At 40.6% G+C, this 25,443-nt stretch overlaps 1 protein-coding gene across 6 annotated transcripts in view; it reads right to left on the reverse strand.

The window, feature by feature from the left end:
• syne1a (spectrin repeat containing, nuclear envelope 1a) overlaps positions 1-25,443 on the reverse strand; it is a 132,468-nt gene that overhangs the window by 93,316 nt on the left and 13,709 nt on the right. For 5 of the 6 annotated variants that reach the window (XM_076873894.1, XM_076873896.1, XM_076873895.1 and 2 more), the window contains exons 2-28: positions 25,265-25,326; positions 19,410-19,505; positions 18,737-18,820; positions 16,272-16,292; positions 14,870-14,962; positions 13,735-13,916; positions 13,441-13,637; positions 11,167-11,279; positions 10,722-10,760; positions 9,473-9,580; positions 8,955-9,092; positions 8,383-8,547; positions 8,144-8,256; positions 7,760-7,928; positions 7,429-7,525; positions 6,020-6,225; positions 5,440-5,604; positions 5,160-5,312; positions 3,224-3,367; positions 2,962-3,138; positions 1,908-2,066; positions 1,533-1,697; positions 1,223-1,357; positions 787-948; positions 442-650; positions 257-365; positions 1-165 (exon numbers count right to left, since the gene is read on the reverse strand). In XM_076873894.1, the coding sequence (XP_076730009.1) occupies positions 1-165; positions 257-365; positions 442-650; positions 787-948; positions 1,223-1,357; positions 1,533-1,697; positions 1,908-2,066; positions 2,962-3,138; positions 3,224-3,367; positions 5,160-5,312; positions 5,440-5,604; positions 6,020-6,225; positions 7,429-7,525; positions 7,760-7,928; positions 8,144-8,256; positions 8,383-8,547; positions 8,955-9,092; positions 9,473-9,580; positions 10,722-10,760; positions 11,167-11,279; positions 13,441-13,637; positions 13,735-13,916; positions 14,870-14,962; positions 16,272-16,292; positions 18,737-18,820; positions 19,410-19,505; positions 25,265-25,326 (3,626 nt within the window). The remainder of the gene's footprint in view (positions 166-256; positions 366-441; positions 651-786; positions 949-1,222; positions 1,358-1,532; positions 1,698-1,907; positions 2,067-2,961; positions 3,139-3,223; positions 3,368-5,159; positions 5,313-5,439; positions 5,605-6,019; positions 6,226-7,428; positions 7,526-7,759; positions 7,929-8,143; positions 8,257-8,382; positions 8,548-8,954; positions 9,093-9,472; positions 9,581-10,721; positions 10,761-11,166; positions 11,280-13,440; positions 13,638-13,734; positions 13,917-14,869; positions 14,963-16,271; positions 16,293-18,736; positions 18,821-19,409; positions 19,506-25,264; positions 25,327-25,443) is intronic. The other variant, XM_023155438.3, reaches the window with a different exon arrangement.

The raw sequence follows: 25,443 nt of genomic DNA on the forward strand, positions 1-25,443 counted from the left end.
CTGACAGAGTGAAGAGTAAACTGCCCGCAGGTCAGTTGAGAGTTTAGCCAAGGCTGCTCTTTGCCTTTGGACTTCCACTTCAGAGCTAACTTCAGACAGCACAGCAAGGCGGCTCTTGAGCCACAGCAGACTCTCCTCTCGACTATCCACTGCTTCCTGTAGTGCCTGGAATTGATGGAAGCACTAGATGTTAACTGAAGTTGAAGTATAGCCTAATCTCAGTGCCTAAAGCAGCAAATGTAGCCCACTAGCTCACCTGAACAGCAGCATCAAGTTGCTCCTGATGACGGGAAGTTATTGCTGTTCCTCTTAAGAGCCTCATTTGCCTTTTTTGAGATGAGAGCCAATCAGAAAGCTCGCAGAACCTAAAATAAAAATGGACCACTGAGTTCTGCATTTGCTTTAAATCACTTTAAATCTGTGCTTTTTGCCCATCTTTACCTCTCATTCCACTCTTTCCATTTATCAGGGTGCTGCTCCAGCTTGAGGTGGGTGCTCTTTATCTGCTCTGTAACCTCTTCTACGGCCCTTCTAGTGCAGTCAAGCATTCGATAAGCTTGGTCGTTGTCAGGCAACTTGTAACACAGATCCTCCATGTTTCTAATCCTCCTCTCGCTCTGAATTAAAGGTTTGCGTTCCCTGAAGAAAGTCTGAGGAAGAAGAAAAAAAAAGAAAATTAAGATATGAGAGGCTCCCGAATGTCAGTGATAACAACATTAAGTGATTTTGTCTTTCTCTGATTTTCAGTTCTATCTGTTTCAATTTTCCACTAAATCCGAGACTCACTCTGTGCTCTTTGATCACTCGCTCGCTGGTGCAGGTGCCAGACAGGGCTTGCATTTCTCTGTGCAGCTCTGCTCTGCAGTCTTGCAGGATCACAGCAACTCGGCTTCGCTCCACATCCACCTTGAGACGGAGTAGGTGAGATGGTACCTCGCTCTGCATGTCCTGTAAAAAAGATTGAGATGAGACAAAACATAGCAGACCTGAAAGCTACCCTTAAGTGTCACATTGTATCTGTCACTGATCAAAAGTTCCCTGGAGTGGCTGCAAATAAACACAGAGAGGGTTGCATTTTTATCTAACCAGGTTAATTGGAACCAGACTGGAGGGACTCTATTGAAGCCAAAGGTTTTCCTGGTTAAGTTAATGAAGTAGTGCTTATGCGCCTCAAGAGGTGTACAGTAATTAGTGAGAGTGGTAAACCATGGTGACCTCTGACCTTCCAGAGTTTGTGCAGCCTGCGGACAGTTTCCTGCAGCCCCTGTTGCTCCTCCTGTGGCAGGATGTCCGTGAGCTCATCACACGCTTTCAAAAACACGCTCAGCACCCGCTGGTCCAGTTGTCCAAAGAAATCCTGTAATGTAAAATAAAATAAGAGTAAACACGACACAAGACAGAGTAAAAGTTAAGTCAAGAATGTTAACACTCTACCCGTTTCCACTTAAAAATGTAATTAGAAAATAGAAATGCCTCTGCAGATTAGCCGCAGCTTTCACAGACATGCTTAGAGGTTAGAGATTTAATCTTACAGTGTGTTTCTTTAATAATTCCTCAGCATCTCCAGTCTCTCTCAAGCAGCCCTGAGCTTTCTTCAGCACTCTCTCCAGCTCTTGTCGTGATTCCTCAAATCTCCTCCTCAGGGAGTTGTTGGCCTCTTCCTGCCTTCTCCATTCTCCAACCTCCTTTAGCAAAGCCTGAGAGGTTAGATAGTAGTAATACAGTGTAATTACATTATTTGTCCTACAAACAAATGAACAGTAACACACATGGTGGGTAAATCTAATCTGCACGAATCCCTTGTGTTTTTCTGATGTCTGTGTAATCTCTATAGTATAATCAGTATTGTGGTTTCTGACTGGCATTCTGGTATGCAAATGCATGTAATGCATAACTGTAATACTAACCTGTGCCGAGCCCTGAATTTCAACAACTCTCTTTTGCAGCAACGATATGTCGAAGTTCCTGAGCACCTTACTGGTGGAGAGCGCCCTCTGCAGAGAGTGGTGGTTCCTCTCAATCACCGATAAACATCGTTTACAGCTTTGCTGATGGTTTAACAAATCCTGTCACAAAAGGGGAGACAAGAAGTTTAAAAAAATTACTTGTGTTTCCAATATCCATCCATCTGTCCATCCATTTTCTTATCTAGCTATCCAATTTAGCGAGGCAGCGTGCACACTGGACAAGCCGACAGTCCCTGAACTGGATGAGTGGAAGAAAACGGATGGATAGACTTTTACAAGTTTGGACACAGTGTAAATTGTAAATAAAAACAAAATGCAATGACTTGCAAATGTCATAGACTCATATTTTATTCACAATGGGACACAGAAAATATTAGTTTAACCTGAGATAATGTTATCATTCCATGAAAAATATGAGCTCATTTTAATTTGATGGCAGCAACGCATCTCAAAAAAGTTGGGAAAGGGGGTGACAAAAGTAAGTGGTGTTAAAAAAGAAACAGCTGGAGAAACACTTTGCTATAATTAGGTTAACTGGAAACAGGTCAGTAACATTACTGAGTATAGAAAGAGCATCTTAGAGATGCAGAGTTCCCCAGAAGTAAAGATGGGAAGTGGTTCACTGCAGAAAACTGCATCTAGAAATGACACAATAATGCTCCTCAGAGTAAAGTAAGCACATATTTTAAGTAAGCAACATTTCAACACAAATATCTCTTCTTTCTACTCCTTGAATTTTCATAAGAGGCTCATTGCTTTGAAGACGTTTGAGGGGAGTTATTATTTTCTGTCAGCGTGCATCAGATTTGAATATAAAAGAAGGGAACAATAATACATAAAAGATACAGCAACAGGACTGTAGTGTTATAAATGCAGATCACTGCTTATGGAGCTGGCAGCTCATATCCATAATAACTGTGAAAAAATAAAAATAAACTGAAAAAAGAATAAAAACATAAGCACTTATTGTAAATTTAACGTGTTCGTGTCTGACCTGCCACTTGTATTTTTGCTGGGCTTGTGCCTGTGACTCTGGGTCTCTCGCAGCAGAAGTGATGCGACTCGCTCGCTCCAAGGCCTGGTAAAAAGTGTTGATGTGTTTCTCCATCTCCTCCAACAGCGGCAGAAAGGCATGACACTCCCGCATCAGAGATGGGCACCGCTCTCTCACCTGAACAGATACAAAACGGACCGCTTAACAGTGAAAAAATGTATTAACTTAAAAGGCTTTGTGTTTACCCTCAAATGAGACTCACCTTGCTTAGTTGACCTTTGACTGTTGCCATAGTTGCCATGACCCTGGTTGCCTCATCCTGTGGAGCATCCTTGGCAAGGAGCTGAGCGCTGCGGGCAGCCAACTTGTATTGTGTCTCCATAGCGACAACCTTTTGCTTGGTATTCTGCGATGTGACGTGCAAGGGTAAAGGGTCATTTCATACGTTCTTAAAGTGAATGCACTGCCATCAAAGCTGTTTTAGTAATAAAAATGCTGACATCAATAAAGCAGTGACTTGCAGCTTTTAGTAACACCTTATCAAAAACGTATGAGAGTAAAGCCGTTTTCGCACATTGAGTGCAGATGTGAAATCTCACTTTATCGTGATTCAAGCGTGACTTTATCTGATTTGTCTCAGGCGAGGAAGAGAGCTCGAGCTTCAATTCATGTTGACCTGAGCCAGTGACATTATTTACTGCAGTCATGAACATTTCTAAGCATTAACTGATGAAACTGCATTTATGGGACATAAATTCTGGACGCTCTCAGATCAGATCTTTAGCTGCCTTTAACCACCACAAAGTCTGACAGATATCTGGTGCCATGCATTAGAGTACAGAGAAGAAAATTATCCGAATTTCACAGTGAGTGGGCGTCACACAAGCTTACTTCTGTTTGCTCTACCCAGATAGTACCATTGCCAAGACCAAGGACAGCATTGCCAGCATAGTGGGAATGCATCTAAAATAGACTATGGTCTGTTGTATGTAACTAATTCTCAGACAAAGTCTGAAATACAGTCATGTCAAAAAGGAAGAATATCAACAGGAAAAACTCAAGAGCAGCTTCTAAGTCTCTACAAGCTTCAGTTAGCATGTGAAACGTTAAAGTTCATGACAGTACAGTTAGAAAGAGAATGAACAAGTTTGCATGGGTTGCCAGGGGAAAGCTTGTTCTCTTTTAAAAAAGAACATGGCGGGATCGCTTAGGCTTGCAAAGTTACATATGAACAATGTGCTTTGGACAGATGAGACCAGAGTGGAGATAGTTTGTCATAAAACACAGCTTATTTGCAAGCAAAACACCTGACACCAGCTATTAAGTGTGGTGGAAGAGGAATGATTTGGGCGTGCATTTTACAGCCACAGGATCTGGGCACCTTATAGCCATTAAGTCAACCCTGAATTCCTCTGAGTAACACATTCTTGGCTCATGCAACAGGACAATGATCCCCAAGCACAGCAACAAATCTAAAATAAAAGGACCGAAAAAGAAACTGTTCTAATGGCCCAAGGAACAGAACACAACCCCACTGAAATGCCGTGTTGGGACCTTAAAAGGTGTACCGACAAATACACACCACAAACAATTACTTCAATTTATTGCTGCTAAAGTTAGCTTATAACAGGATGACACAGAGTCCTGTTAAAAGTCCCTCTTTAACATGGAAAAGAGAGTTTACATGTCTGAAAATGGCTTGGAAGGACTTGAAACAGTTACGTTTCACCTGCTGTTGGTGTGTGGGGCAGCTGTGTTCCTAAAAAGAGCTGTGATGACCATTCTCTTTGAAATCACATAAAGCTAAGAGTAAAAAAAAAAAACTCCATCTAGTTCCATATTTGAAACTTTGGCCATGTTTAACATGAGTATCCACCATGAGTAACAGCAAATAAACACAACAGGAAAAGAAAGAAAGAAAAGAAAATGCATATTAGGTCCACTTCAGAGTCAGGCTTGTCATTCTCGACCAGCTTAAGAAAGAACAGATTTGAAACAAACTCTAAGCGATGTGATCAGGGATGGTCTAATATAAAGTACAGTATGTATGTAAGTGTAGGTGCCCATTGAAAATCTAAAGTATCATGATGCTGCAATGCCACCAGCTTAAAAAAACATTACTGACAGGTTGTATTTTTACTGTCAGGCTATATTATCTTTTACATTTGATAGTTAAACTGACAGTTTGCTTTCCTCACCTCCACATCCTGAAGAAAAGCCCTAACACTGAGGAAAGAGACTTGAACAGGAGCATTGAGTTTGGCTTCGGCAGTGTCCAGCAGCTCTTTCAGGGCCCAAATAGCCTTCAAGTGTTCTTTTCTCCACTTCTCCAACTCATCTGAATGGGCATACTGCAGCAAAAAAGAAGCTAATTACACTTTACACTGAGAAATGAATCAAACAGAGCCAGCACATATGTTTTGACCCAATTCTGTCTTTGTCTGACAGGCAGTATTTTTAGATGTTTTCATTCATTACTTGTTTGACTTTGAGGAAGAGGTCTCTCCATCGCCCGTTTAAAATGAGTAGCTGCTGCTTGAGATCAAGTGACACTGTCTCGTCACACGTTTCAATAAGAAAATTCCCTGCATCGTTCATGGCCGCATGCTGATCCATCCAGTGGCTGAGATCCCTGAAAAACTCCTGGAAGACAAAGAAATTAAGAGAAACAAAGAGCGAGTGTCAAAGAAAGAGATGAAGAAAGCTAATCAAAAAAGGAACAAAGAAAGTGATTCAAAGAAAGAAACAAAGGAAGGACAATAAAAAAGTGGGGTAATTAGATGTCTAATCCTAGACGGAGATGTGAGTCTGTGTAACCATGGCAATGCAACAACAGGAATATCCTCAGCGGCTTGTTGAAGGATCATTTGATACTTGAGTGGAGACTCCTAATAAGCTTCCACATAAAAAAACTAAATTCTTCAAAATGGCTTGATTGCTACAATTAAATCTGAGTCCATCAAATAAATGGGTGTATGAACAGGCTCCTAATCTGTTCACAGAAAAAATAAAGTAAAAAAATCAAAGGCTCAGACAGTATTAAGATCTAATCTCATACCCGTTTTGTGTTTTCTGGCTGGCTCAGGGCTTCCTCTGCATCTTCCAGCCAGGCCTGCAAAGAGGCCACAGTGGAGGTGTACCTCTCCCAGTTGGACAGCACTTCCTCCAGCATGCTCCTCACGCTGCGCACTTCCATGGACAGACTCCTCCACTGAGTCACCACCTCCCGCATAAACCTGCGCACTCCCATCTCGCCTTCATCCACTGGAAGAGAGGTAAAGTTTAACAAGAATGACAGCTACCGATAACACCACCATTACCTCTGATTCTGCTGCCGCTAATAATGTCACTTATTCACAAGAGTCAAATGGAAAATGAAGCACTGAAGCAGCTGTTTTGAAGCTGCAGCTGTACCTTTTATGTCTGTGTGTGCCTGATGACTTTCACTGCTTTGTTTCACATCACCACACTTTGGCAAAGGCAGGGGAACACTCGATAAAGCAAAAGGAGGCACACGCTTTTGCAGAAAACTCCCTGACCCCAAAAACTCACTACAAGGAGATGTATCATCTGTGCTTGTGCTACATTCTTAGATGCAAACTCTCTAGTTGTTAGAGTATGTGCAAAACAATGGCATAAAGACGCACATCAGATAAACGCAATGCTTCTAAAATGGGAGACAAAAAACAGATCAGTACCCTAACCCTTTTCCTTATTTTTCTCAGGCAGCCAATCAGAAACCACGATGCTAACTACAGTACCAGCAGGACCTGCTGCATTTCATTTGTGGGGTCGACCAATCAAACCTCAGATGTCCTGATTTCTCACCACACCTCACTTCTCTGCTCTGCATACCCTAAAGCAATGCAACCCTGAAACCTAATGAAACCAACAAGCTAGCTCAGTTTGCGCCCAGAGACCTGCAGAAGTGGAGCAGCCCCCCAACTAGCAAATGGGGTCGTATTCCCCACTGAGAGCAGAGAGTGGAGGAACCTCATTTAGCTGTAGCCTGCAGACTCTCCTCCTCTATCAAATTGTGAAACCAGTCAGGGGCAAACTGAGCTGCTGGCAGGGAAAGCCTCATTGGTTAGTGAGTTGTTGAAAAGGGAAATAAAGTTGAAATATAGTGAACAATTGAGAGATACTGATCTCAGCCAGGATACACTGGAAGTATCAGATCAATTTCAGATTAAAGTTCCATTAAAAGGATGAGAATGCATTGGAAATGTGACATAATAATGATGTTCCCAATCAATGAGCAGGACTGCTTTAATGCATTGTTGGACATTTTATGTGATTCTGACATCATCGCAATAAAGCGCCTTTCAGATTACTGTCTGGCAGGATATTGATAAACATTTCCCAGACTTCCCGGGAGAATTACTGAATTACTTTATTATAAGAAAGTGATAGGATAATAAATGCTTATATATACATATAGTAAATATTACACCTTGAGCTACTCACCTGAGCTGTCAGCACTCACATAGGCCTCTGCAGACAGTTTCAGAGACTGGAACAACATCTCATAGTTTTCAAAGAAACGCTGCTTCTCCACAAATGACTGATGAAGACAGATTCCAAAAGAAAATGTTATTAGATGTGAAAAGCATCTTAACAGATACACAGAAACAGAACTAAATATCTTATACATGTGCTATGTAATGGTAACTATCCTTCAAAAACCAATAATTATTATACAATATACAAAAATTAATTCAAAATTAAAAATCCTTTCCACATAAGCATGCAGGTGAACCCTGAAGATCAAACTACACAAATCAGAGACTGAGCTTACGATATAGCTGTGAAGCATCAGTTCCACAGATTCCTGTTGACCATATTTGATGATCCAGGACTTTAGTTTGGACTCAGCCAGACTGAGGAAGGCCTGCATGTGATGTTTGTTCTCCAGAAATTCCATTTTTGCTAAGTGGATGCTAGAAGATGTAGAGATAAAGTTCATCCTAAAAAAGACACAGTTCATACAGGGACATCAGACCTATACCTCGACCTTCTCATACTGCTGCTTTCCCAAAAAGCAAGGTTGTGAAAAAAAACACACCGACTGAGGTGCCAAATTTCTTTCAAATAATCTGTTCTTATCAGAAAAACATTACCACGAAGAACATTAATTTTGTATTCTGCACTTTCAAGAGAGACTAGCAGGAGTTTTGTTTACCTCTCAGCCATGTCTTGGAGCTGGTCTGGGGGAACAGGCACTCCATCAACACTTCTGTCTTTATGGATTCTCTGAAAGACCTGCTGGTGACTTTCCAGGCTCTTCAACACATCCTGTGCAGAGTACACCGAGTAAAGATATGAAAACAGACATAAAAATGTATTTATACATTCTGTGTTCATTCTAATAGTATGTTTGATTCTCACACTCTATTGTGCTATGTATGGCTCTGCACTAACCTTGTGCTGCTCCAGAGCTCTATGCACAGTGCTGGCTGTGATATCATGTGCCTGCTGGATGGTTATCTCCTGCCGCAGAGCTTCCTCGGCCTCATGCAGCCATGCTCCCACTGTGTCCAGAGGAGCTGGCAGAGACCTATCCAGCTGAAGATGCCAGTCCAGTAACTAAGATGGATAAAAACAGACGATGTCTCCTGAAATAATGGCCTCATCACAAAAATAATTTAATTTTTAATTTCTATAAAAAAAAAGAAGGAGACACTAAGTCATCAGCTCTTTATAAAAAACACAACTTGTGTTAGCCCAAATAAGGTAAAAGGAAATAACCTTAAACGATAAATCATCATACAAGCTTAAAAAATGGCTGATTCTCAGAGTTGCTGGCAAAGCACAAAATAAATTCAAATTATGCCTTCTGAAGTCCTTATGTATGAATTAGAACATTGTAAACACTCCATCGACCTCCAGGAGTAGCTTTAAATATCTTTAGATATCACTTTTTCTGAATGGAAAAAAAATGCTCTGTGTACAATTCTGAACAGGAGGCGAGTGGGTAATCCCGCTGCTCTCACCCTTTTGGAGATCCTTTCCCAGGCCTGTTTGACCAGAGCCTGATCCACAGTCAACATCCCATCCCTCTGAGTAGACTGCAAAGCTCCCTCCACCTGCTTCCTCCTCATCTCCAACTGGACACGCAGACTTTTGAACAGCTGAAAAGCAAAAATCATTGACTCACAGCTCTTTATCCTCGATAAAAGGATGATAATGAGTGTTCTCTCCCTCACAGGTCATACCCTTTTCCCATTTGCATCTTATCAGATCCTCATATGTTCTACCTTTAAAAACTGTCCCTCTATCTGGCTTTAGACTTTCCGAGCTATGCAATGACAATGAGGATATCCCACATGCTGCTGAATATGGAATGTATCCCGAGGCTTGGTGGAATAAGCCAGATTGACTGAAAATATGACGGCTGCTGCCTGATCCCCACAGTCTAATACCACTGATTAAGCTAATAATAGGAGCGTCTGTGCCCAGTGTGCCCAGTTTAAACACACCCCGCCACAGACACACACACACTCACACTAACCTGGTACTGCTGAGCAAGACTGCCCTCAGTCTCCTGAGCCTGTATTGCATCTCTCTCCAGCTGGTCGAGCCACATCCTGAGCTCCCTCAGGCTCTTTCGCTGCTCTCTCTAGGTGGCCGGGATCATGCAGGAGTGGCAGAGTGAACGAGTAGGAGATTGGGAAATAAAAGAAAAGAGGACAGTGCACCCAAAAAAAGGAGGAAAGAAAAGAAGACAGAGTGGAAAAAGTGATTGACCGGGATGAAAAGAGGAAAGAAGGGAACAAGAAAGCAGAGCATGCACGGTTAAACATGTGTTCCCCTAATCCTCTGTGTCTCCCTGCAGGACAAAACGTCAAAAACCCACAGCTGCCAACAACACTCAGCTTAGACAGGGTACTTTGTCTAAGACCCCCTACGAACATTTCATTGGATTTTAAATAAGCATGACAATAATGCGATGCTGCTAAAAAGCTTGTGCGATAGACCATTCCGTTTGAGAGCTGTTCAGTCTGAATCTATTCACTTGTACCACCCCTCCTGAAGGAAGCCCCAACTTTATTCTCTATGACAGCTCAGAACATGGAAGTAGATCAAGTTAATTCTAAAAGGAAACAGTCTGCCATATTTTACTCACCATCATTCTCTAAATATTTTCTACCCAAGTGTTTATGCTTCTGTTTATTTTTTAAATTCACGCTTTGTCACAGCTAATTAATCTCCCGTGCAAACACCAGGCAGTAAGGAAGAACAAAAAACCCTATCGGTGCTGTAAAACAGCAAAACACGGTGTGACATACATCTGGACACAGCAAACAATAAAAAAGGCCAACCTCTATTCACAAGCTTTCCATCAAATATGCTGTATCAGTGCACACTGCCGATGCCAGAGGCCTTCATTGTCATGCTAATGGGACCGAGAGCCAAAGCGCTCAGTGGTAGCATTCATAAATGGTAATATCACATCTTATTATATTGGACTTCCTTCCGTTATCATGGCTTAGAAACCCCGCGGCCCGAATATCACATCAGGTTAGATAAAGAGCCAATATTAGGATACAGGCTTTATTTTGACATGAAAAATCAGTGTTTAATCCCATTCTTACAAAGTACAGTAGGGACTGATACAGCAATCCAATAGAGGAGGCAGAAAAATGTGCTTTAATCAAATTTATATGGAAACCATGAATGATCATGGGTGGTAATTGCATTGTGTTGGAGGAAATTATTGAAAACTCTCCCCTGGGAACCGAAGTGGCTAAATAACCTACCTCCAACATTTCCTCTATATCCCGAGGTGCAAGATCATGCTGCAGAACAGAGTCCAGCACAACAACCACAGGAAAGCAGTCACCATACAAACGCACCAGAGAAGAAGACAAAGAGCAACACAAAGAGAGAAAGATGTACAAAAACGAAACACAGAACAGACAAGACACTGCAGCAGCTCGTTTCAACCTACTTTAAAAACTAGATAGCTTCAAGTCATTAAATAAGAGATTTTAACTAAATTCTGAATCAATTAAATATAAAATTAGACAAGCAGATTTTTCTTTTCCCCCTGAACCTTGAACATTGCACTTTGATAGCTCAAAATGATTATAAATAATACACATACAAACATACAAATACATATACAAAAGACAAACATTCACTATGCAGAAAGAGAGAAGATGATCACAATGACAGGCTATCGAGACCGAGACAGCCGGTTACCTCTACTTGTAGCTGTCCCTCGGAGCCACTCTGCTTTCGTTCTGGAAGATGCTTCAGGAATTGGGCTACATATGTCATGACAGATTTCTCATCTGGCTTTTCTACGTCGACATCTGAGACGGGAACCAAATAAATAAAATCAGAAGTCAAATAAGCTGGCTGTAAATTCTTCAAGTTTTCTCATAGAGAAAAATATCAGCCGCTGATAAGAATCAGCTTGACTGAAGGAGACAAGCGGGCATCTCAAATAAAATCAATTTTCACCATTTCAGATCAGTGTCCAAGTTTTGTTTGGGGGTTCCGCCATGCTGGATCTCATGGCCTAATGCACCTTAATTATGCTGATGTCAAGCTTGATTTGCTGGAGTACATTTTGAAGGGCAGGCATGAAGGGGAGCAGATGGTGTCTGGCAGTGAAAGTGAGATGCACATCTGATGCAAGGACTGACCCAGTATTGTACAGTATTTCTATTCTCTAAAACTTGCCTTGCAAACATTTCCGACAGTATTCATGCCCCATGGTAGGCAACTGTCTCCTCAGTCTTGTGTCTAGTTTAACTTCCCCCTTGTTATCTCGTCATCTTGATTTAACTGAGCTGTATTTTGGTATCCTTCTGTTTCTACTCTCCTTGATTACCTTCATGCGTATAAATAGTCCTGTATGATTTCTTAGTCTTTGTCATAACATTTGTTTACCTGTCCTTCTGTTCCCCCTGTCTGTTTTCAAGAAGGTTTTTAGGAATATGTTTTATATTTTAGACATTTGGGGAGGACTACTTTTGGGTCCTTCTCCTGCAAATCGTAACAGAAATTTGGGTTTAATGAGTAAACATCCCCTTGTACTGGTGAAAGCCGGGGTGGTGGTGACATTGAAACACCACGCAGCAGAGGAAGAAGCATGTTAGAGGAAGAAACAAGACATTTTTCAGCTTAGGATGTGTTTGGTATATGTAGGTGTATAATGCACCATGGCTTCAGTGGACTGCCTATCTGCCTCTTTACTGCATTAATCTGTATTTTGTAGCAGAGAGAATCCAGTCAGCGACCTAAAATATTATTTTAGGTCGCGACCAAATTTTTTAATGGTGCGACTAAAAAACATATTAGGTTGCACCGGTGCGACCAACTGTTTGAGTAACGAAAAAATAAATAAATACTCTGCAACTCCGAACGTCTCCGTGTGGTCAACAGCAGACACACATTATGCCCCTATCGTGGTCTAAACCAATCAAAGATAGTCAGGGGCGGGACCTCTCTGATTGATCGTGGTCCAGATATTCATGTAGTCCGTGTGTATGTTTGAAAGTGCAGGGCAGGTGGATAGAGAGAGGTGAGTAGCTTGAATAAAGCGATATCGATTCATTAAATCCTGAATCGACTTTTAAATATAAATGTCTTTTTCCAGGTAATTTTCTCAGGTTAAAGCTCACAAAACTATTTCAACAACCACCAAACAGCAAATGAGAGCAGGTTAACGGACTCCACACGGCATCGGGGCTGAAAGCCGACAGCTCACTGATTCTGATGTGTCAGGTCTGCGCTGTGTTTATGTCTTTTCTGCACTAGATTCTGAGCGGCCTCTCTCCAACCAAAATTCACTGAACCAGCAGCAAAAGAATCAACAAACTACGCTTCACATTTGATAAACATCGTCATGAATTCTCTCTTACTTTTGCTATTTTTTGCTCTACCACGATAAAAAAAATCACACTTCATGCACAGCTCTCTCTCTCTCTCTCTATGTACTTCAAGAACAGTTTTCCATCTCAAATCGTGATAAATGCACTGCCCAAGTGTCCCCTCTCCCCATTGCCTTTCAGCGGCAGGCAGCAGCAAACAGGTGCTGGTCGTCAGAGGAGGCCGATGTGATGATTAAGTTTAACATTGTCTACAATATTGCCAAAGAGTGCCAAAGCACTTTAAGCACAAGCACAAGATTATTAGTTAATCATTTACAAATCAATATTGTCTGTATGGACAGCAATCCCGCCCCCCCAAAAAAAGTGCACATGTGAAACTGCGGTGTTAAGTGAAGCGGTTGAAAAATTTGGGTGTGCCTAACTTTTGCACTGGTGCGCCTAAGAAAAAAATGTAGGCGCACCAGTGCAACCATGGCAAAAAGTTAGTCTAGAGCCCTGTTAAGACAATAAAAAGAAATAAAATACATAGTAATTTTATGCCTACTTGTAGGTTTGTTGCTGGTCAGGCTCAAGTTTGCTTTTGATAAACTTAATGACAGAGTCACTCTGAAATGCTACTGGAAATGTTATTTACCCTCTGGCTCAAGAAGCTGTGGAATCCCTAGCTCAGTCTCGGCCAACAAGAAGGCTTCATGAAGATTTTCCCGATTGGGCCTTCCCCATACTCGCTCCATGTCGACAAGATTAGGCCGGAGAGCATTGATTACCGCGAAGAATGCTAAACCAGTACGCCAGCTGGGGCCAAAGTCCCTCACCTCAAGGCTCAGACTTCTAGAAAGGACAGAAAATTACAAGGTCACAGCAGAGAAAAAACAAAACATAACCTACAACCTGCAGCAACACTTGACCATCAAATCAGACTTCATACTTGGTGGCTGTCTGCTGGACCCATCTCAGTAATGCCTTTCTGGCTCCACCCTGCAGAGGAGGAAGAGTCTTCTTTTTGACGGGTGGGCTGGTGATCTCAGTGCTGCTGGTGGAGCTGTCCAGTGAGGAGGTGCTGCTGGACACGGTATGGAGTGCTGGTAGGCTACTGGTTAACTCCTCAATCTGGAAGCAACAGAATACCAACTAAAGTCAGGCTTAGCCACAGTTAGTGATTCAACTGCGTTTCTCCCTGTTTATCATGCCCTGTGTTGCTCTGCTCTCCGGCTCCTTCAGGTTTGTTACTTTGGTTCTTAGTTTTTCCCAGTTTAGGTGTGCTCCAAGTTGTTTGCTTAATTATTAGATCTTGTGAGTGAGAATCTTTTCCTAACAACCTTATAAGGAATCGTGTCTGCAAATTAGCTGTGGCTTTAATCCTTGTATACATCAGCCGCATTTTACTTAAATATTATTTTTTATCTGTGGTATCATTATATCATACTTTATTTATTGAACAAAGCAAAAATTGTGAATCTGTATGAATAGAGTCAACGGACATATTTAAGCAAGCATGTAAATTATTATATTGGGAGCTCAGTCTGATAATATCCTATCAGGCCTGCGGATGAGCCACAGTTTCTGTTCCCTAAAGTCAGCAGACTCAGAAAATCCATAAATAAAACAAATCAATATGTCAGTAAGTGAAAGTGTACATTTACTAGTGCACTACATTTCCTTTATTGAATATCCTTATGTCTGATGGAGTAGCAGGCATTTATGTGTACTGATGCTGCTACCAGAGTGGAGTATTAAGTTCTGATTTATTCTCTGCATGTCTGAATTACCTGAGGCAGATGCTGTTTATTTTGAGTGTAAGTACTTTTAAAGATCAACTTATTTTTTATGTCCCTTAAACTTAAATTGCTCATTTTTTTATATATATAACTAGAAAAATACACATCTGCTCTCTCTGCAAACTGGATATTCTCAGCCATGTTAGCTGTCAGGTTAAGGTTCTTGTGGTGAGCAAGTAGTAATATTCACATCATGTTTTTCTTCTCACTGTTTTTCAAAAAATAATGCTGAATTATGTGCATTGAATCTGATGATCTAATCGCACTAATGCTGCAAAAAGTTACCTGGAAATAGAGAATGATGGTCCACACCAACCCCAGGACAATAGATGGCCGTCCATCCACGATGTCTGTTGAGTTGATGTTCACCAACTTGATCTGTGTCCAAACGCAGCAGCATTAAACTACACTATTAGAAGGTCTAGATATTTCCAGATCGCAGACTAATCTATCATTTTTTACTATTACCCCAATAAGCTAATTTTATTCAGAAAGTTAACAATAAAGAGTGTAATGTACAAACACTGCCCAGCCAAAAAAAAAGCAAAAAAAAAAAGCTCATTTCTGGATTTAACCAACCGAAAAAGTAAGCGCCATCCATAGGATTTAAGAAGATTCAAAGCGTTTATTGTCATGTGTACCAAGAAAAAGCATTTCTCTGTACAATTACATTCTTTCTCTGCTGTCCAATTGCTCGGGTGTAACTGATGCTACGACTAGCTTCTTGTTTCATAAACAACGATATCCTATCTCATGACTTAAACATTCATCCTCAAGAAAGAAATTATGTAGCTGGAAAAAATCTTGTTTGTGGTCAGAGATCACTTAAATATTTGGTGAAATCAAATATAATGAATAAATAAGTCTACTAGTGAAAGTAGAAGATTTTCCTTATACACAATGTGAAGGAAACTGATGGGATTAGGACTAAACAATTGTGCAGGGTAAAGAAAACCACTTATCAGTAGCTTTAGTTTAGTTGGGAGCAAACGGGTTGAACTCTGGAACAATGGAAAAAGTATTATGATTTGGGGTTGCTTTAGTTGGTCTGGTTCAGGAATGTTATGTGGCCAAAAAATACATGGGGTCAGCAGAATCTACTTAATGACCAGATAAATGTTTTTAAAGATCAAAATGGCAGGATTCAAAGAGGGCACCAGTGTGAAAGAGTTGTCCAGGGAGCATCATTTTCACACATGGGTTGATCACCACAGACTTTAAACCTTAACCCCATTGAGAATCTTTGGGATGTGCTGGAGAACTGATCAGACTCTTCTAACATCAATACAAGATCGTGGCACAAACATAATGCATTTATGGACAAAAATAAATATTAGGACATTCATAAGATTATCTAAACCATACCACAGCAATTAAGTCAAATGAAATAAAAGAGCACGTGACTTTTTGGCCAGGCAGTATGTTCAAGTCCTACTGCGATTGAGAATCTCTTTTTCAATAGAGTGATGTAAAAGATAAAAAGCTGCACGAATACTAACGTTACACACATTAAAGCAGGTGAACTTAACATCCAGATTGAGAACAAAACAGCCACAGGTTCAAGCTAATTTCAGTGCATCTTTAAGAGAAATCACATGTAATCATCAGAACTCCTGCATGCAGATGTTTCTGACACAATTTATCAACATCACAAAGAAAAAAGTAGAGCAATGTTATGAATACTGACCGGAGATCCTCTGTACGCAGACTGGAGGCAGATGGAGGTGGAACAGGAAGAGGAGGAGGGGGAGAAAGATAATTCATAAGTACTGGAGATGATTGAAAGCAAACGCCTGATTGACTGTGAAAAGGCAGATACTGTAGCATCTCTGAGGTGAGATAACTTGAGTGGTTGGCTGAGAGGAGAGATCTATCACTACTACACAGGCAACAGGGATTATATCCAGCAGAGATGGACACAGAGAAAGGGAGAAAGGGGCCGAGTGGAGCAAGAAACGAGAGAGAGAGGAGGCTGTATCTTGTGATATGATGAAGTATTGTATATTATCACATAGAGGGTTGTATTACTGAGGCGCCGCAGCACAACAGGTCATCTAATGGTAATACCTGCCACTCCACACATGTGAACAAGCATGAAAAACGAGATTGGGGGCAGACGAGGGCAACGTGGGGAACCGTGGGATAGTGACTGATAAGAACATATGCAATACATGGTGTTATATTAAAAAACACAGCAGGTTATCCTGGCAAATCAAAACAGTAATGCAAGGCTGGAGTGGTTAACAGAGGTATAGTGTGACCACACTGAAAACACACCAGTATAAAATGACAGCAGTAAGCATATACAGTAGCAGTAGTTGTGTTTCTTTGGATAAATTGTACTAAACTCTAAATAGCAAAACTAAAAAGTTGTGAAGCTGCGTAAAACGCTAACAAACTATCCATCCATTTTCTAAGTTGCTTATCCAGTTCAGGGTCAGGTAAACTGGAACCTACCCCAGATGTTTGCATTCAAGGTGGGGTAAACACTGGAGCGGTGACCTGTCCATCACAGGTAACCAATCATCTAAATTTATTATATTAATAACACGTCAAAGGCAACATGTTAAATCATGAAAACCAAATTCAACCATTTTTTTAATAATTTGACTATGAGTTCTTCTTTTATTGTTTAAATATTTGACACTCAGTTTTTTTACTCCTCGCCGTCTGTACTTTAGAAAGTCTCAATCTCTCCGTGGCACTCGTTTACATCCAATTATTACTCATTAAAATAATAATTTATTACTACATTTTTTTAAGAATCTTATTTCTATGTGCATTTTGTTGCCACAGTCCAAGGTTTTGTGAAACTTGTTGCTGGGATCGAAATCAAAATGAGAAAATGACCATGGTGGTGTTTACTACACCATCAGTGATGACCCCAAACCCTAACTCTTCATTCTAACAATTCAATTTAAGGGAGTCATGCACTGACTTGTGCAACTATCTCAGAGTTTCTTACAGGCTGTGGTATGTACTATGTACAGTTACAGCCGACATAACAATTTCAGGATCTGGCAACCCAACCCAGTCGTTTTCCCTAACCATAACCACAGCTTTCAATGACTAAACCCTAACCAGAGACTTTATTAACTAACCCTAATCACATGATCTGAATGCCGAATCTGTGTCAGTTAGAAATATGTTTTTTTATCCCTGACTGTCAAGAACAATGTTTTAAAAGAAGTGAAGGGAATATCGTCATAGGTTCAGGGTCATCACCGATGATTGGGGTCTGATTTTGCATCCAGTTTTCATTTACATTTTAGACAGCTTCTCTACTTTCCCAGAAGGGAGGCTTTACATCACAGGGTTTCAACAGTTTCCAAACATCAGTAAACATCATTACACCAGCAAACACTTACTTTCTATGACACAGACACGAGACACAATCGCGGAGCAGACATGGGCAATCTAAAGCAAAATGTAAATATGCTCTGTGTGTACATCAGCTTCACACACAGAGAGCATATTTACGTTTAATTTTCATCTCTCCGATTTACGCAGCAGAGTGCCCACTGATGTCTCATCTCCAGACAGCAGATTACTGGTTTAGGATTTACAGTTTTAACCCTGTCACACTCGAGGAAGACAAGTCAGTGTCCCCGCAGACGTCAGCTCATACTCATGGCTTTATTTATGTATATCCAAGGACGAGCCAGGCGACACTTTGAGAACGTTTTACTAATCTCATGGAGGGGCAGTTGATGCATTTAGATGATTACATTCAAAACCATATTGAGCGTTTTTTCTGATGCAATTCTGCCAATGAAGCAGAGAAAAGGAATTTGCTAATAACATGGAGTGCAGTAGGTGTAGTGGTAATCAGCTGAAGAGAGAGAGACATTCTTCTCCATCTCTTAGAGGGAGCCAAACAATTAAATGTAATGAAGTAGTTAAGACAGAATTACATTTAACAAACAAAGTCTTTGTGGAAATATAAATCGAGAGAATCTACTAATTTCAGAATACCCAAAGGATGTGGGAATGTGAAGACAATGAGAGGCGAGAAGGAAAGAGAAGCGGGTCACACGAGGTCAAGATTCAATATTTGCGCCCACAAGGCTCCAGATGAGCAGGGAGAGGAGCAGGAAGGTTAAGAAAAAAAGAGAGAAAAAAACACATAAAAAGAAGGCGGCGAACTCTTACCTTTCTACCCTCAAGGAATTTAAGAGCTGTACCAATGTTGGCGACCCAGTGGATCCTTTTTAGCTTCTTGCCCTGTTCACATGGCTGGAAGGAGAAGGGAGAACAATGGATATGGAAAGGAAGCAAGAGAGATATTGAGAGGGAAAGAAAACGGGAGGGTAAAATGTATCAGTACATGTATAAGAAATTAGCACAGTTTAAACAGACAATAAAGCATAGATGAAAAAAATATAGCATAAACGTTTTTGAAATAATGAGACTCAGAATTCCAATCAAAGACTATAAACAAACGGATCAATAGGACAGAGGCAGATTAGACCTTAGGCAGTATTGGTCAAATGTAATCCTCAAGCCGTGTGTGTCTTTGTCTGTGTTTGTGAACTCTGATCTGTCCTTGTTAATCTGGGCTTTCCCACTCAATTCAAACATCCTAATAAAAGTCAGTCAATAGGCATTTCCATATAATTCTGGCTCATTTCACATTCACTGCATTAAGTCTGCAGCCCACTGGACAAACAAACATTCAAAAATTATTGTATTTCTCTTTTATTGCATCAGCCTGAGCCGGTTCAGTGTGAGAAAGTAGAAAATATAATCCAGAGAGATCAGAGGAGAGGACGTGTTTGAAGCTTGTAGCCAAATCCCATGATGTAGAAATGACCCACAGGCTCACCAGCTTTTGTCCTGAAAGGACTTCCAGCAAGGCCAGCAGCATCACACCATCTTTTATGTCCTCAAAGAGATCGGTCATCACCAGGGGAGGGACATGCTACAGAAGAAAACACACACATCATATGAAATAAGTAAACTTAAGTGCAATGCTTAAACTAGAAACATTGTGGTTTTTAACATTGAGAAAGACTTGAAAACACTCGTCTGAAGGCAGGTGCATACTTTATAATAACACAATTTTTTCAGGCAAGATATTTCTAAACAAGCGTCTGAATTTATGTAACTGTTTGTGCAAAAAAAAAAAAAAAAAAAAAAAGAGGGGGGGGGGGGGGGGGGATCACTGTTTACATAAGTGTTTCATGTCACACAAAGCTTTCCCAGTTTTCTTGGAATGCAAAGAGTCAGGATTACAGAGCTAATAGGTCTAGCAATGTACAGAAAACTTTGAGGTAAGAAGTATTTTTCTGCACATTATCCCCCACAAAGCTGCATAGTGCATACATAACCCTAACATAATACATATGTTAAACTGTAAGACATTCATTTAAACTTGTGGGACATGGATAAAGGAAATCTTCATAAAAAAACTGTGCTAGGAGCCCAAACAGAGTCTGGTGGTGCCGTGTATTACTGACAGCTGGATTCATCCATAAGCGCCGGCTCAGAGGACTCTGAACGGCTTCTTCAAATCCTAAAATATGCTGATGATTTCAAACTGTATCCTTCCCATTGACTTCCTCCCTGACCTGACACAGACTTCCAGACTTGAGGAAATCCACATATCTCAGTTTTTCGCCGCCGCCACATCAAGGATTTCTCTTAAAGCACAGTCACATGCTGGGGCTGAGGAGAGCTTTAGAGGGGAGGGGGAGCTTTCAGACGAGCGAACCATTCACAGGGAGATTAGCAGCAAAGGGAGTGAGTGAAGAGAGGGAAGGCAAAAAGTAGAGATGTGCGCAAGAGTGTGTGTGCAGCCAGAGTGAAAATATATGTACAACCCCAACAAAGTGAAAATGAGAGAGGGGTTTAATTGAGTAGAAGGAGTGGCAGTGAAAAACATGACAGAGGCAGAGAGAGACAGGACACTAACCTCACGTCTTTCAAATTTAATTAGCAAACGCAGCAGCGCTTCTCACTAATTCCTCTTCTAACGTCGTTTCATGGCTTTGGATATTAGGGTTTTCAGACAGCACTTGTGCCCGTATCATAGCCTGACAGAAGAAGCACTTAAAAAAGATCCCATTCAGAGGGATAAATTATACCATGAGCTAATTGAAGCCAAATTTACCTATTTGTTCATTATAATCCCAAAGCTAATGAGGAAATTTCAGACTAATTACAAAAAAAGAAAGTAATATTCATTCCCTTTGCTCGGCAACATGCGGTAAAAAAAATAAATCACGAACTTAATGAGCTAATTACACATGAGCGTCTGGGTCGTAATTGATTGTGAGCAGAGGAGTTTGAGGATGTGCGTCTGTCTGTGCTCTCTTGTTATTCCCCTGGTACATTTGACTGGATCCCAAAAGATCAACAGCATGAAAGACACAGAAGGGGGCAGAAACAAAGAGAACACTTAGAGGTTTCAGTTTGAGCTGCAATACATCCAGTTTGAAGGGACAATAAAAACTTGAAGCCTATTGGCAAAGTCTTTTTAGGATGATGGTATTCTGACAGGGAATTATTGGCACATAAAATCACTCATGTAGAAACATTTCAATTAAAATCATGCAGGACTTGTGCAAAGTCAGCACTGTCATCTCACAGCGACGGGGTTGTGGGTCTAAATACATTGGCTGGGGCCTTTCTTGTTGTCATTATCAACTGTGCTGCTGACCATGTGGAGTCTTACAGGATGCAGAAATGTGGAGGCAAACCGAGCAATCTTAAATGAACTGTTTATTGGCTGGTTGCAATAATCCAAAAAGGGGAACATCAAAAAAATAAACTACAGAAACAAAAGGTTGAACCAACACTGGGGCAAGGAGAACAGACACTGATCAAAGACAAGGAGAGAGAGCGTCTATATACACACAGAAGAGCAATCGGGGAAGTGGAAACAGCTGGGGACACAGCTGCACTAAATCGCAGTAGACGAGACGATGGAAACAAACTAAGCAAAGGACAGCTCTAAAAATAAAACAGGAAGTGGGACAACTAAAAAGAAGGACTAACATACATTTTGGACTTTTAAATATATTTTCATGAATTTACAACTTGTCGAGCAGATAAAGACCTCATCCTTCACCATTCATACTAATATGTAATAGACAAACAATTAATGTCTCTTTTTAATTTAAATGCCTGGAGTTTTTTTAATGTGTTAACAGAAAAATAAATAATAAAAACGATTCACTTTATAATTACAGGGCAATTTAGGCAATAAGTTACCAGAATTTTTCTGTAATTTTACATATTTACTTCTTAGAGTTTAAGCCCAAAGAGTCATGCTGGCACATTTCCTGCATTTAATACAACAGTTTTCTTTATCATGAAGAAAAACAGAGATACTGTTGAAATAACACTTTTTTATATTGAGACATCTCAGGGATTAAATGTGTAGTTAAACATCTTTACACTGATACAAATTGTTGTTGTTTTTTTACCCGTCTGACCCACTTAAAATCAAAATGGGTTGTATGTGGTCCACAATGTAAAACAAGCTTGTATGACTCCTAAACACAAGTATGAAATGAAATGAAATGAAAGAAAGCAACACTGCCGTTAAAAAAATAAAAATAAACACAACTTAACAATTTAAGAGGACACCACAAGCAGAGTTAGCTGATTGAAATTTTTAATACTTTGAAAAACATAACAGCAGCTTAGTTAGCTGAAGCACATGCCACATGCCATGATTTGCTGTCTCTGAACTTCATGTGCACGGGATGTATCACCCTCTCCCCTCGCTCTAACCCGAGAGTAAACACCAAGAGAGGAGCTGGGAGCTTCATTTCTCTTCCTTCTTTAATCTCAAAGAACACTTGCTTCACTGATGGCTGAACTAAAGCTGTTTTCCCGGGAAAACGCCTGAAAGACGGCGAGACCTCCGCAGTTCACACTGGCCACTCTGTAATTAAGCTTTAACCTTCTCAGAAAGGATTTGTCAGAGTGGAAATTTGGGGTCCGCTGACTGAAACCCCTCCACATGTGTCACTCCACGACCGGGTGCAACATAAAATACACTGTGAGGAGAGCAATTTTGCAAGTTGAGTGTGACTGCTGTGTGGGTCTAAACGACATCAACCTTTATCTAAATGAAATGCACCCCCTGGAAAAATACTACCTTGCAGCTCTCTTATAGTTCATATCTTTGGCGAGTTAATCTGGTGAACTAATGAGAGCCATTCATCTTCTGTATAAATTACCAGCTCCAATACATCCCCTCTCATAGAAAGTCTTTGTCGGTGGCCGTAAGACTTCTTTTGTTATACCTGTGGAGTAGTAAAGTGAGGGGGAGGGCGGTGATAGCAAAAGGAAGCCCTCATGCTATGGCTCAACTCACCTAACGATTAATCACATACCTTTAGGCGGTGAATTAAAGACCTGTGATAACTGGAGTGGCCTAATCATCTGCATAGCCAAGGGCAGGATTTATCCCTGTGAGAGTAAAGCTAAACCAACTGTTAAAGCTTCTCTGTCTTCTATCCTCCTGTCTCACTTTCACACTACTTTTTGCGTATGATTAGCTATTCTTGTGATAGTGAGTCCATAAGATACCACATAATCTCTACTAGTCTGCAGAATGATGACTTCCAGAAATGGCTCTCTTTATTTTTTGCACCACCTTTAAGTTGGTGAACCTTTACCCCCTGCTCATCACAACGCTCTTTGAAAATTCACCAAGCCGCTATGACAGCCAAGACATTTTTAAGACAAATATAGGCCAATCAGTATCACTATGGTAACGTCAGGCATCAGGTGGAAGTGTAAGCAGCTTCGTGATGAGCGAGGAGAACATCACATACGTAATTTGATCAAGTCGGCAGAGGGAAAAGCATGAGGAACAAATATGGTTTTCTCTTCCAGTGGAAGTGTGATGGTATGACTAATCTATTAATTACCCGAATCCATTAATTAAGGCAAATTTAAATGGAATTTTAATGAAGTCTCCGGGATCTTTGTTGGATCAGTTCATTGAGTTTTTAGTGCATGAGTGTTGATATAGCAAAAATGATCTTTTTCCACTTTAGGTTAAAAGATTAGTTAGACATCCGGCCTTCTTGCTGAAAGCTATGTGAGGAAATAAATGCCAATCTTTGGCTCTTAGAGTAAATATAGAAGTAGGACAAAGCAACAACCTCGGGGATGAAAAATGAGCCCATTGCTGAAGTGTCAAAAATTACAGCCCTGTGAATGGCCACTTGAAACTGCAAAAAGAGGTCAGTCTCCCTGGACTCCTGTGTTAAAAATGGTCAGCTTTAGACAGCTTTTTTTTTTTTTTTTACGTCCACTTATTTATTTATTTTAGAAACCACCTGGTTTAACTGTGTTTGTAAATGTATTAAAATTAAGACACTGGCTGCTTTGGCACTGTCTCCTAGGCTTCACATCCCTGAATCGATACATATCTGGACTTTTTTTACTGTCTGAAGAGGAGGGATAGTGGATATATTGAGCAAAGGATGCTGAGAATGGAGCTGGCAGAGAAGAGGAAAAGAGGAACCTCAGAGAAAGTTCATGGATATAGTAAAGGAGGACATGCAGAGGGTTGGTGTGGCAGAAAAGGATAAAAAGGATAGATGATCTGTGGTGATCCATAAAAGGAGAAGCCAAAAAAGAAGATAAGCTACTAGATCTACTCATCTACATATTTATAATGCAAATGTGGGATATGTGTTCATTTTCTCAATTTACTCATCTGACCAAAAAAATGTTGAACTACCCCCTCAAAGCTTCGTGGGAATGCCTCTCCAAAATGTTCAATCACAATGAAATAACAAAGGGACTGCAGCTCTGGTCAACTGCAGGCTTGATAAATAAAGTATGTGGTTATACCTTGAATCTTATAAAAAATTCACAGCATTTAAATATTGGGCTGTGTGTGTGTAATTTTCTGCTGGCACAGTCCTGAGACGTGCTTATTTAATATTACGTCACGGTTTATTCCCTTCTGAGTGCTCTTCAAATGAATTTTCAGCTCCACGTCACCGCAGTTCAAGAACTCCACAGCTGTCGTAATCAAATAGGGAACCTTGAGAGGAGCGTCACTGATTGGAGTAACACTTAATTGTGTTGCACTGTGCCATATTTGCCTTGTCTCCCCATTCCTGACATACCATTTAAGCATTAATGAGCGAAACTGATGAGCCTAACGTAGTATAATGCAATAATTACAGGCCCCTCAGCATGCAGTAGCATCAAATGTGTTTGTTTACTATAAGGCAAAGACATATTGTCCACTGAGTGGACAAATGAAGAGCATGCTTTAATGAAAAACTCTTATCCTAAACAATCTAAATTGGCCCATATTGAGATAGCGAGATTACTAAAATGTAAATTAATGACTCTAGCTTGCAGGGGAAAAAGACATACAGTGTATTAAATGCTGTAATATGAAATAGATAATTAGAGTGAGAGTAAATCCTTGCTAGTAGCTATATGAAACTGACAGAATAACAAGGAGCAAAAAAATCATGCAAGAATGAAGGACCGTGTGTGGTCTGAGCTGGAACAAGCAGTCCCATGACCAGCTCTTGGAAAATGTCAGCGCATGCACACAGGATGTAGTAAAGTCACTCACAGTGGAAAAACATGGAGATCGGGGAGTTTTAAAACAAACACCAGCACCAGCTTTTGTGTAAATGGATAACACAATGCTGGCACTAGCAGGGAAACACAACCAGACTTTCTTACCTTTGCCAAGTGGGAGTTGATCCATTTTGTGAATGTCCTTTTCTGCACTGCTTCCTGCTCATCTGTAAATCAGAGCCCAGAGCATCACTATTAGTCACGCGCAATAATAAACAAAGAAAGGATTAAAAACACAATCTTCTCATTGTTTATTGTGAGAGTCGCTTGGGTTTCTGATGCTG

This window comes from Maylandia zebra, linkage group LG15 (genome assembly GCF_041146795.1).
Source record: "Maylandia zebra isolate NMK-2024a linkage group LG15, Mzebra_GT3a, whole genome shotgun sequence".
Lineage (NCBI taxonomy): Eukaryota > Metazoa > Chordata > Actinopteri > Cichliformes > Cichlidae > Maylandia > Maylandia zebra.